This window comes from Hydra viridissima, unplaced genomic scaffold (genome assembly GCF_058129835.1).
Source record: "Hydra viridissima isolate aposymbiotic clone 2 unplaced genomic scaffold, HvirCarnegie_v1 scaffold_3, whole genome shotgun sequence".
Classification (NCBI taxonomy): domain Eukaryota; kingdom Metazoa; phylum Cnidaria; class Hydrozoa; order Anthoathecata; family Hydridae; genus Hydra; species Hydra viridissima.
In genome coordinates, this window is record NW_028324302.1 from 15,411,670 (window position 1) to 15,424,426 (window position 12,757).

Genomic DNA, 12,757 nt, shown 5'->3' on the forward strand with positions numbered 1-12,757 from the left:
CATACTCTGTAAATCATACGGTATGACTTTTGATCTTCTTAATACATTCTTAAAAAATAAGTAAACTAAAGTTTCTATTTCAAAGAAGCAAAAGATCAAGATTGGCTCGTCACCAAATTTATGTTGATAATTAAAAATGTTAAAAAAGTTTGTTTAGAAAGTCTTAAAACAATAATTTGATTCATATCATAAGACCAATTTTATCCAAATAAATATAAAGATGTATGACCCAAAATGTTCTGCAAAATAACTGTAACTGACAGTATATTGACTTTAAAACGACAATATTCTTCATTGTAATAAATTTCATCTTAACGTTAAATTTTTGATTGTAAAACAAGAAACGGCGAAATAAAAAACGGCAAAACGCTGTTTAATGCAGAATTGACTCTTTTTTGTTTATGTGGCGAAAATTCGTAATATCTCCCATTTACCACGTTTAGCTCATTGTCTTACCCGCTTTTAATTTTTGACATATAAACGAGGTTAAAGTTGCTAAAATTTAAATCACGAATGAAATTTTGCCATTTTGAATAAGTCATATAATATAAATTTTAAATTTTTAGTTAGCTATATTTACACAAAATGATTACAGACGATCAGTTAGCAGTGTTTTCAAACTTTTTGGGAGTGACATTGTTCCTTCTAGTTGTCTTATATCATTACATTGCCGTCAATAATCCTAAGAAGAAAGAAAACTAAGTCAGTAAATGGTACGTTGAACAGTAGAAATCTTGTTTTGATAAATTAGTAACTCGTAACATATAAGCTTTGTGTTTGTGCTTATGATTTGCGTGTGTGTGTGTAAGTGTGTGTGTGTGTGTGTGTGTGTGTGTGTGTGTGTGTGTGTGTAAGTGTGTAAGTGTGTGTGTGTAAGTGTGCGTGTGTGTCTGTAAGTGTGTGTGTGTGTGTGTGTGTGTGTGTGTGTGTGTAAGTGTGTGTGTGTGTAAGTGTGTGTGTGTGTAAGTGTGTGTGTGTGTAAGTGTGTGTTGTGCATTACAGGTGTTCATCCATGTAATACAAAATATTGAGCATAGATAAATTAATTTATCTATGCTCAATTTTTTGATTTTCTTATTTTTCTTTTATATCTCTAGACTTGCAAGGAATGGTGGAAAAGTGCATAGTGATTGTATTAGTTAATAAATTTGTATAATAATCAAGTTGTGTTTTCTCTGTGTTTGGCTCATACCATTTTTATTTGTTAGTTCATTATCATAACTTAAAAATATTTCTTTTCAACTAAGTTAATTGAAAAAGAACAATTCTTTTCATATTTTTGAACAAGCGAAGTTGCCTCAACATTTAAAGTTATAAAACAAACACCAGAATATAAAAATTTATTCTTAGATAATCTTTTTAATCCCTCCTATATAAGAAATGAAGCCCTAATGTATTTCTGATTCTATGATTAATTTTTTAATATATAATTGGCAATTAAAAATTTAATCATATATATATTCCAATACTTTGAACTTACTATTTATACTAATATGAAATAAGATTCAAATAATGGAGCATGATAACTTATCATTGGTTTTGTATGGACCAGATGACATGAAACTAGTAAGTTGTTAAATTAGAACTGTAAAAAAGTTTACCTGTTTTTAAGATAAGATTTTTAAGCTGATACAATCTTGAAATATTTTATTAGGAGCAAAGACCAGTTCCTAAGCCTGGAAAAAATGGTAAGTTTTAATTAATCTAACTTATGATTTAAATCAAAGAGATTTGTAATTTTGTTTTAAATTTAAAACATAATTACAAATAGATATGTAAGAATAAAAAAGAGAAGAGAGTTTTTATTCATTTACTATAATCCATTATTAGTTCTAGTTTTCTACAGAATTAGAACTGATAATGGATTGTACTAGATGAATGAGAATGATTTGTTCATCTGCATAAAAAAGAAAATGGAGTTAAAAAAATGAGAAATAAAAATGTTATTTAGCATGCTATCTTTAAAAAATATGCTAAAATAAAAAATAGCTTGAATAACTCAAAATCTCTGCATTCCTTTTGCTGCTCTAACTAAAGTTACATCCTCACAGCAAAGGCAGGTATATATGCCTGAATGAAAAGACAGTCCAAATATGCTGCTATCACAGTTTAGATCAAGTAGTAATTGACATTATCAAGTTTCAATCTACTCTAGAATTTCTGAAAATTTTCTTTGTCTTCACATATATCTTCTGTAATATTCAGAATGAAACACTTGTCTTTGTAAATCTCATTTTAATTGTCTTTATAAAATATTTACAAAACATTTTCTGATCTCTGTCAAAAGATATGCATAGAATTTCTGTAAAATGAAAGCTTTTTTTACTGTTTATATTTATGTTAAAATTAAGAAAAAAAAAATTATCAAAGCTTTAAAATCTTTTCCAATTCAGATATAATTTGAAATATAATCGTTTAATAATAATAATAAAAAAACAATACTGTTTAGATAAAAAGAACCAGCAACATTTTATTTTCTATTAATGGTAATTTTTTATTTAAGAGTATTTCCTTTCAAATTAACACCCTAAATTACTTGCTGTAAGCTTTCTTTTCCAATTGGTGATTTTTTGTAAATAAAGTAGGCAATTTTCATATTATGGAAGTTGCCTTCACTAACAAATGATTTAATTACTAATTCCATAGTGGAAAATAGTGAGGCTAATTTTTAAATTTTTTAGTTTTTTAATTTTTAGTCTCAATAGTTTTCACTAAACTAAAGTTCATAAGGCTCTAAAGTTAAATATTCTAGAATATCAAATAATTTTCAATTTGCTGAAACTTTTCTTTCAGAAGTGCTTCTTGCAATGCATAATGTTGGTATTTGTGGATCAGATGTACACTATCTTAAGCATGGTAGAATTGGAGATTTTGTGGTTAAAAAGCCAATGGTACTTGGTCATGAAGGAAGTGGAATTGTGGCACAGATTGGTGAAGGAGTTACTCATTTAAAAGTTGGTATGTCAAATTCATTAATCAAAAAAATAAGTTATAAAAGAAATTATTTTGTTTGCTTGATTCTTTTGTCTCTAGTTTTTCATATTTCATCAACTTTAGTTACAAGTTTTATAGAATATGATTTCCCTGTGTATTTTTATTTGCATTTATTAATTTTTGATTTTATAAGTTTGTTTTTTATTTTGTAATAAAATATGTAAAAGTTTTGAGTAAAAATCAAATTAAATCATTAATTAAATTAAATTTACTATTTGCCGAAGTTTGTATTTACTAATATTTAATATTTTGTTTGTAATTTAATGGGTTTTAATGAGATTGTAATTTTTAACTTTTTATGTAGCGAAGTAATTTTTTAGTTTACATTACTTTTAATATTTAATTACAGTTATGCTCAAAACTTTTCAATGATCAAGTGTAAAACTTTTGGTTAATCAAGTGTAAAGGGTAAATTAATTAAACCTTAAAGGTTTAAAAGACATAACTAACCAGACAGACAAATTGATTTTTTATTTAAAATTTAAAACAACTTAGGCACCATGTTTGTACTGTGAATACAATCATAGTGATTGTATTCAGGTGAATTTTATTTGTTTATTTTATTGTGGATAAAATTATTGTGATTGCAAATCTTTTAAAGTATTAATAAACTTTCATAAGAATAACAATTATTTTATTTGGTTACACTAATGATTTGGTTCATATTTTTCTAGTAAAAATTTCAAATTAGGTGATCGCGTAGCTATAGAGCCTGGTGTTCCCTGTCGCATTTGTGATTTTTGTAAATCTGGAAAGTACAATTTATGCAACAATATCTTCTTTTGTGCTACTCCACCAGATGATGGGAATTTATGTCGTTTTTATGTTCATGCAGCAGACTTTTGTTACAAGTGAGCCTTAGATTGTTAAGCTATAGTCTTATTGAAATCTTTGACTTAATGAAATTAGTTTTTTGTTTAAAGTTTTTTAAAAATATATATTGGATAGTATAGACTTCCTGATCATGTGACATTAGAAGAAGGTGCATTATTGGAACCACTATCAGTAGGTGTTCATGCTTGTAAAAGAGCTGGAGTAACCATGGGGGATAAAGTTTTAATACTGGGAGCTGGTTAGCTTTGTTTCTCAAAGGCCTTTATTTATTTCTTGTTATACATATAGGCAGATACATACAAATATATACTTTTTTTGTTATGGTGTTAGAATAAGTTGAAGTGGATTCCACTTTCATAAATACTTTTATAAATTAATTATAGGTCCTATTGGACTGGTGACTTTATTAGTTGCAAAGGCTGCTGGTGCTAGTCAGGTTGCTATAACAGGTAAGCACTTCAATTTAATTTTGCTACTAATATCTTTTTGCATATTTAGAATTTTATTGCATTCTTAACTTTATATTTGAGCTCTTAACTAAGCAGCTACATTTTAGATTTGGATGAAGGAAGATTGGATATGGCAAAAAAATTTGGTGCTGATAAATTGTTTAAGATAACTTCAAGAGATGGGAAAGAGGTTGCAGATTACATCACAAATGAATTTGGGCAAGCCAATCGAACCATAGAATGTACTGGTGTAGAATCAAGCATCCAAACAGGAATATATGTAAGTAGCATTTTATTGAAAGAAAATTTTATTGCTCAGTTTTGGTCTAACTTTTTTTAAACAAAAACTTTCTATCACCAAGCGTATTCATATTGTAGTACTTATTGAATAAATTACAAAAAGTTAAAACTGGTAATGTTTTCATGCCTAATAACGCTTTGAGTACTTCAAAGCTTTTGTTGACTCTCTTACTCTTAAATTCCTTCAAAATGTTTTATAACCATTTTTCTCATCTTTTATATTATTTTTAGTGTACTAAATCCGCTGGTGTTCTTGTTATTGTCGGTATGGGTAAAGCAGAAGTTACTCTTCCCATAGTCAATGCCTTAGTTAGAGAAGTTGATGTGAGAGGAATATTTCGTTATGCCAACTGGTAGGTATATCTAAAACATAGAAGAAAAAAAAAAAAAGAAATTTATACATAAATGGTATAAATATCGTTTATATAAATATGACATAAATGCCGGATTAAATGATATAAATATGTGTTGAAACATCGGTAAAAATGGTTAAATAACAGTATAAATGGTACAAATATTGGTTTAAATTTATCGGTGTAAACCAAAACGGTATGACATGATATAACATCGTGTAAATGGTTTGTTTTAAACATGTACTATAATTAAAAACTACTTCTGATTTTAGTTATCCTACCGCTTTGGAACTAGTATCTTCTGGTAAAGTAGATGTCAAACCGCTTATTACTCATAGGTTTACGTTGGAACAATCTGTTGATGCTTTTGCTGTTTCAGCATCTCAAAGTGACGGTGCTATCAAAGTGATGATTTCGTGCCAAAAATAAATTTATAAACGTTTTAAGATCTTAAGTTGTTGTTCTTGTGTAAGTCTTGGGTTCAAGTCAGAAATATTTGCCTGCCTTTTATAAACCTAACGTTGCATTTTCTATATTGTTTTCTTAATGATTGGTATAAAAATACAAAGTTAAGCAGCTTAGTGTTTTTCATTCACTGACAAACATCAACGATGGATTATGGTGTTGATCATCACTTGTTTGTTAAACAAGTACTAAGGTAGTTTCCAAATGGACAAATATTTCTAAGAAGCTGAGGAGTTGGACTTTCTGAAAAAGCTGCAGGTTAAACAGAAATGTAATCGTACAACTTTTATTTAGCGTGTGCCTACATATGTAAAGCAGAATTTATGATGGAGATTTTAGACAGTAGTAGTCAGTTATGGAAATAGTATCACAGAATGATAGTTCAGTTCACAACCTGAAACTAAGTTAAGATGAAATTAGTATCATTAAAAGCTTGGGGGAAATACTAAAGCCTATTTCAGTGTTTTCATCACAAGTTAGTTCAGACAGAATGATAACCCTTCCATCTTGTTGATTTGTTAAAAATAGATAAACTTTCCTGTGTATCCTCGTCTTTTTTTTTCAAAGTATTAAGAACTGAAAACCCATAACGGAAGAATCCGTTTCGGGTAATTTCTTCGAGCTCTCGATTTCAATCTTTTTAAAAGTCGGGATTCTGATGTTACCTAGTATGTACGAAAAACCTAAACGGAATAGATACTCTTTGCTTTGCAATTTGTGCAGGGGCTTATGCCACACTTCAATTTCAATAAGCATATCACTTTACATAACAGTCTCTATTATGTAACTATTCCTACGAATGGCTAAACATTTATTACTTTTGTCCAATAAAATACTGAAAAACTTGAAAGTTGCTAACTGATTTTTCTCTGTTAAAATTTCATCTTCGCAAGATGTTAGCAATTTTAGTTTAAATTGTTGCTCTTTTGGAAAAAAAGTTATTCAAAAAAGAGGTAAAAAGAAAAATCGCAGTAAAAAAGGAGAATGTGGTTTTAAAACAATTTTCAAAATTTGTACATTTAGAAATCAAAGTGCTCTTAATTTTAAAACTATAAAACAAACGAATCTACAAAAAGTAATATCCGTAATCTACAATTGAAAATGTCATATACAATATTTACATCTAAAATTAAGAAACTGTTAAAATAACTCGCAGTACTAAAACAGTAAGCAACATCAACTATAAACAGAAAGGAAATTTCTAGAATTTAAAAAATTTCTATTCTGGATTCTCGCATAACTTTTTCATCTATTAAAAACTTAATAAGCTAGGTAAAACATCCTTTATAAAAGCTTGTAGTGACTTAGAAAAGGTTTTTCCCGCATAAAAATGAAACTTCTATTTTTGAAGTATCGTTCCTAAGATTTTTACGAGTCTTTTAAAATATCAACGCATTAAAACACCATTAAAAGCAAACGCAAACTTAGATTTTCTAGATCATTATTTAATGTTTTGTCGAGCGCAAAATCAGGCTTCAGCTGTAAACTGATCGTTTTTTTTTTTATGTAAAACGCTGAAAAAATGTCAATCAGAAATCTTAATAAACACTACTTTTATACCTACGCATAGAGTTGAACTTTTTTAACGTTTTAAAATTATTACAATTAGAACAGTAGGACACTACCTCCAAATCTGTTAGCGGAACATACCAGCACACTGTGCATCTTATTCTACTTTTTTTCCAACTTAGTCCGCATGTATTGCACAAAGGAGTATTTTCGTCAATGTCCCTCCATTTCGGTGTACGATGAGTACCACATGATACACATGTTTTAAGAGATTTTATTAGTGTTACGCCTAATTCTTTGTCTGAAAAATTTTCAGTTGAGGACAAAGTATGGTAAAAAAAAGAAGTACTTGCAAACGGTATACTATCGTCATCACTATTTACAATAGGTTCTTGGTCATTTTTTAACCTTTTTATAGGAGTAGTTTCAGCAAATTTTCTTATAGGAGAGCATTCTAGTTTTCTCTTAGGTCTTGGCTCAGTCACGCACAATCTTGATAAAAGCCGTTTTGATATAGGAGTGGTTTCTACTTGCTTTGCGCCAGTTTCTACCATCGAATTATGTCTTTTTAATTTTCTATTTTTTAAAGTGGAGTTTTCGGCAAATTGTGAACGAAAGTAATCCGTTATCTTTTCTTTTTTTACAGTTTTAGCTTTTCTGATAATGCTTTGTGTAGATTTCTCTTTATTAGTTTTGGCAAATTTTAAACTGGATTTTTTTTTAGGTGTTGATATTTTGGGTAAACTAGTTACTGAAAACTTGGCTGGCTGAATCTTTGGTTGCAATACTTTGCTGTGAGAAGTATCTTGAGAATAATCTGGTAACGTGTAACTTTCCCATAAACAGGAGCCATCTAAACTGTCACATGACGAATCCGACAAAAAAGATTTACCTGAATAAAACGACTTACAATCTGAATTTATAGACTTGGTGTCTCCAACACTACCATCATCGCAACTACGCCATGTTTGACTAGATTAAAAAACCAAAAAACATGAAAAGTTTTTAAACATACATTTAAAACAATTATCAAGTTGAATCAAATATCTTTTCACTGGTCAAACTACAACCGTGTTATAACCCACAAATTTTTAAAGAGTATTTTTTGTTGATTCTGGTGAGAAACCAAATGTTGCAGCATCCATAGTTTCCCCAACCTTTTGGTACGGCAAACTATGGATGCTGCAACATAGGGGTCTTCCATATATTATGCCAGGCAACTTATAAACATTTTATCCGGGTTCCCCCTTTCTCAGGTTATAACGTTTTTCCCGACCCCCTTCTAATGTTACAAATTTTCAAACATTCCTCCTTTCCATAACAATTTTCTGTTTTAAACATAGTTGACATGTAAACCGTATTTTGTTAACTCTATTTAATAAATTAGTTGTGCTTATGGTCGATTTTGATCATTCTTCTTCTTTTAAATTATAGCTTATTAGATAATGCATTTTCCTAAATTAACAAAAGATTGACATCTAAACAACTTTTTTAAACAAGGATCTTTAAAAATCGTCACATGCAAAATGACGATGTCAAATTCCTTTGGAAAAAGAATTTGACTATCGTCATTTTGCATGTGACGATAGCTTTTGAAAATTTTATATTTTTGCCAGAATAGAAAAATTGAGTTTATTAGAGCTTTAATACATCGCGACAAAATTCGATAATAGATAGAGCCAGAAGAATCAGTACATTGTAAGGAGGCAGAATTAGGTTTTAAAAAAAAACGATTAGAAAAAGACTTGCACATGGAGACTTATTTAACCTGTCATAAAAGTAAATGATGAATAGGTATCGCAACCGAAAACAAGCAAAAACAATAAAAGCTCAAAAATCAAGTCAAAGACAGTAAAGGAGGAAGTTTATAAGAAAGTCTTAAGAAAGTTTTTAGAGAGAGTTTTTAGAGAGAATTTTTAGATAAACAAGAAGTTTCATAGGTGAACAAAAGAGAAAAGAAGAAAATGTTGGTAAACAGAAGAAGTAAACAGAAGATATGTTCATTAAAGAAAAGTAAACGGAAGTTTTGGCCGTTTGTATTAAAGAAAAAGAACAAGAATAAAAGAGCAATTGATTAAAGCAACAAAAAAATAAAACATATTTAAAAAGACCGCCCTCACAATATCCAAGAGCTATTTGTTGGAGTAGTGAAACAAAATATCATACAGCAAAATCGCTGTCCAATTTTGTGTGTCAAAGTCGGCTGAAAGTCAGGTAATTCAAATATGTTAGACTTAAACTGAGGCAGTTATTGTCAAGACAAGTTCTGCAACCAGACAATATACTTTCTTCTTCTTTTAATAATATACTTCTTCTTCTTCTTTTATATATATATATATATATATATATATATATATATATATATATATATATATATATATATATATATATATATATATATATATATATATATATATATATATATATATATATATATATATATATATATGAAGAAGAAGAAGAAGAAGAAGAAGAAGAAAGTAAATGCAGTACACCGCAATGAAAAAACTTTTTATGACCTTGAAGGAATAGCTTTGCCCGAATTAATTTTTCAAAAACACATTTTTATTGAACAATTTTGCAGTGGAGTAAAGTACTGTAGAGCATGTATTTTTTGGAACCGATGTGAGCCGAAGTGAAGTATGTTCGATGTTCCCGTACGCCAAAGATTTGATTAAAAATATCAGTTTCCAACAATAAAGTATAGCAGAAGTAATATCATGGTATAAGTATGCTTTAGCTGAGACTACTTCGGTCCTAATCAATCAAACAATTTATTTACAAAGATATCATTAAAGATATTATGCTGCCACATAGGAAAGATAAAATGCCACAAAGGCGGACTTTCAATAAATTAATAATCCAAAACACACAGCAGACTCCGACAATAACAAGAAAATTTGATTTTGAGAGTAGCAGTTTCAAAGTCCTGACCAGAATCCGATCGAACATGTGGGGACGCTTAGATCGAATAACTGAAAGCAAAAATCCAAAAATAAAGACATACTTTTTGCTCAACTTGATGTCACTTGGTTCAACATCATTCTGGACATCATCATAAATCCTGTCGATTCAATGCCGCGTCGTTACAAAGCTGTAATCAATGCAAAAGGTTATGCCATCAGTTATTAATTGAAAAAATAATATCGATTTTTACTCAGTTTGTTACAACTTTTTTAAAAAAGTTTTCTGTCATTTTGCGATAGAACATTATTTGAAAAAAATTTTTTAAAAGTAAAACAAAATATTATTTTTATTTTGAAACCGGTAACCATTTATAAAATAAAGCTAAAAAAGAATCATCAAAATCGGTCTAGTAATTTAAAAAGTATTGAAAAATTTCAAAAAATTTCGAAGCGCCTCTATCAATATTAACAGTAGTGTATATAAACCAGAAGAAAGACTATAAAATTCATTTTCATTGGAAAAATTGCCTCGACTAAAATAAAGAGACAATTAAATCGCCTAAATTGATTTTTAATAATATCAGTAATAAATTATTCAATAATTTAGTAAATATTAAAGCACCTATAAAGATTAAAACCAGTCATACTTCAAGACTTATAATGCCATGCTTCATCGAAAACATGTCTCGTATACACCTTATTTATAAATAGTTCATTAATTAAATATAGAGTTTATGTAAATCATTTACATAGATATCCCTGTACTATTTTAAGTACTGTTATAAAATGAAACATCTCATAACATCTATTAATCGAAGTATCACAAACCATTTATTACAAATTTTTGAATGTCACTTCAATTTGAATATTTTTAATCATCAAAATGTTGTAAAATTAATTTCATATACTTGAAAATATTTTCATAAATTACAAATCTGGATAAATTTCTAATGGCAAACCACACTGTGTTTTTAATAGCAAAATCATCAAAATTTACCAAAAAATTCAAAAAATTTATATTTAATCCGTGTATTTGAATACGCCTATTCGAACGCGTTAACTTCTTTTTTTTGTGTTTATTGATAACGCATCCTTCTAGCTTTGAACGCGTTGCGGTTTAATTGAAAACCGCGAATGTGCTGTAACGACTTTGAAACTAAATGAAGACCACAAAGAGAAAAAACGGCAATTATACTTTTAATTTACACTATCAATTTATGTAACAAATATCCAAAAAAATAATTTGTGGATCCACGATGTCAGTAATCCGTTAACCCAGACTTTTCTTATTTTAAATCAATCCATGATTTTGATTTAAAGTCGTTATTCCAAAAATAATTTACTTTTTGTTTAAAACATTTTTTGTAAATGACTTTTCCAAAAAAAAAAAGATATAGATCAGCGTTTTTTAACAACATTGACATCACCAATTTAATTCTGACGAAAAGTATGATCTTTGAACTATGATCAAAAAACTCGTTAAAGAAAAAATGTAGAATGAATTAAGTTGAGTAGAGCGTTAGAAATTCATTTCTAAAGTATTTGTTTAATTTCAAGTAAAAACACATAAATTGACGCTTAACATAAAGTATTACAAGATATTTTGAAACTGTCTTATTCTTTTTATGAGTAAGATAGTTCAGAAAATTAAATTCCTTCTACTTTAGCTAATTTTTTTTGTATTTTTATAAACTCATCACCATTAACTTGTGTTCAAACTAAAACCAATGTCAGTTATCATGCTTTTGAAATGTTTAATTTAATTGTATACATTTTTAAAGCTTGACATCTGAAATAACACTATAAGCCAACTGTTTTATTAGCCTATTTTTCTTTTAACATTTTCCTTAATTCAACAAAAGTAACATATTATACCTTCGTAAATATGCCATATCTTCGTCTTTATTAAACAACTTCAGATTCTTTATTCTAGATACCAATCCGTGAGTACTTCGACATATTCTTTGTTTTACATTTGTTTTCTGAATGCTTATAACACCATTTAAATTGTTTTCATTGATATATAGTTCCTGCGACATTAGCGCTAAAATATTCAGCTTTTTTTGTTGTGTGCGCACAAGAATTACAAAAACGTTCGAAAACTACAAGTTATAAAAAGATTCAAAAGATCGACGTGACTAAATAATTTCAAAAGCGTGTGATTTGATTTTTCTTTAGTTAAAAGGAAGTTTTAACTTAAGTGAAAGTGATTCGAATCTTATTACCGAGGGGAAATATTATCTTATAGAACACACTTCTATTTAGCATATATGTTAATATATGAATTTAAATAGTTTCATTAAACGTTTTATTTAAATTTTAAAATGTTTTTGATTTTTAAATTATTCTAAAATATGCCCAAGCAAAGCTCTTATTTGCAATACCTTGCCGGCAAAGAACCCCCTTTATTCCAGATTTTTCGAACAAAAGAGTTAATTGATGCAAGTAAAAGAATCAATAATGAAAGAACGAATTTTTTTCTCTTTCTTTCATATATATAGCGTTTCATTTATAAAAGTATCTTTGGTGCTATTGGCTTGCTGCTTTTTTTATTGCAGTGGTTATTTGCTATTGCTAGTCAGAACTTTTGATTGATCTAGCTTCACTTTATTTTAAAGTGGATTATATTAATATTAAAAATATCTAGTTGTTATCATTAGACGTTTAAAGTTTTTTTTATAAACAAATAGTAATTATAAAATGTCCGGATGTCGCTCCGAAAAAATCTTAATAATTTGATTTTTAAAACCAATTTTATAAGCAAATTTACCGTTACAATAAATTCAAAAAACCATTCTATGAACTCCTTTAGATTTTTTAGCGGTACCGCACGTTTTTATATGGGCCAGAGCTTAATTGTTAAAAAAATTATAATTCAACTTCTTAAAAATGCAGCGACGTATTTAAACGGGCGCTATTTATTTAAGCAACGGTTTTTTTTACGTTG

General features: G+C 28.4%; 2 protein-coding genes across 5 annotated transcripts; one reads left to right on the forward strand and one right to left on the reverse strand.

Moving 5' to 3' along the window:
* Positions 1-429: 429 nt before the first annotated feature.
* LOC145202396 (sorbitol dehydrogenase-like) lies at positions 430-5,506 on the forward strand. 4 transcript variants are annotated; one of them, XM_090082603.1, is made up of 10 exons: positions 430-713; positions 1,098-1,566; positions 1,655-1,688; positions 2,794-2,958; positions 3,686-3,845; positions 3,948-4,066; positions 4,212-4,277; positions 4,385-4,557; positions 4,809-4,930; positions 5,203-5,506. In XM_090082603.1, exons 2-10 carry the CDS (start codon positions 1,513-1,515, stop codon positions 5,357-5,359), a joined length of 1,050 nt encoding a protein of 349 aa, XP_089938729.1. In that variant the 5' UTR covers positions 430-713; positions 1,098-1,512; the 3' UTR covers positions 5,360-5,506. The 4 variants fall into 4 exon arrangements, with proteins under 4 accessions (XP_089938729.1, XP_089938730.1, XP_089938731.1 ...); XM_090082604.1 differs by having other exon boundaries at positions 505-713; positions 3,943-4,066; XM_090082605.1 differs by lacking the exons at positions 430-713; positions 1,098-1,566; positions 1,655-1,688 and having other exon boundaries at positions 2,820-2,958; positions 3,669-3,845; positions 3,943-4,066.
* A 945-nt stretch (positions 5,507-6,451) lies between these two features.
* LOC149891165 (uncharacterized) lies at positions 6,452-11,951 on the reverse strand. Its single transcript, XM_090082965.1, has 2 exons — positions 11,686-11,951; positions 6,452-7,876 (listed from the first exon to the last, which is right to left on the reverse strand). The coding sequence occupies exons 1-2, from the start codon at positions 11,847-11,849 to the stop codon at positions 6,934-6,936; spliced, it is 1,107 nt and encodes a 368-aa protein (XP_089939091.1). The 5' UTR covers positions 11,850-11,951; the 3' UTR covers positions 6,452-6,933.
* Positions 11,952-12,757: the final 806 nt, after the last annotated feature.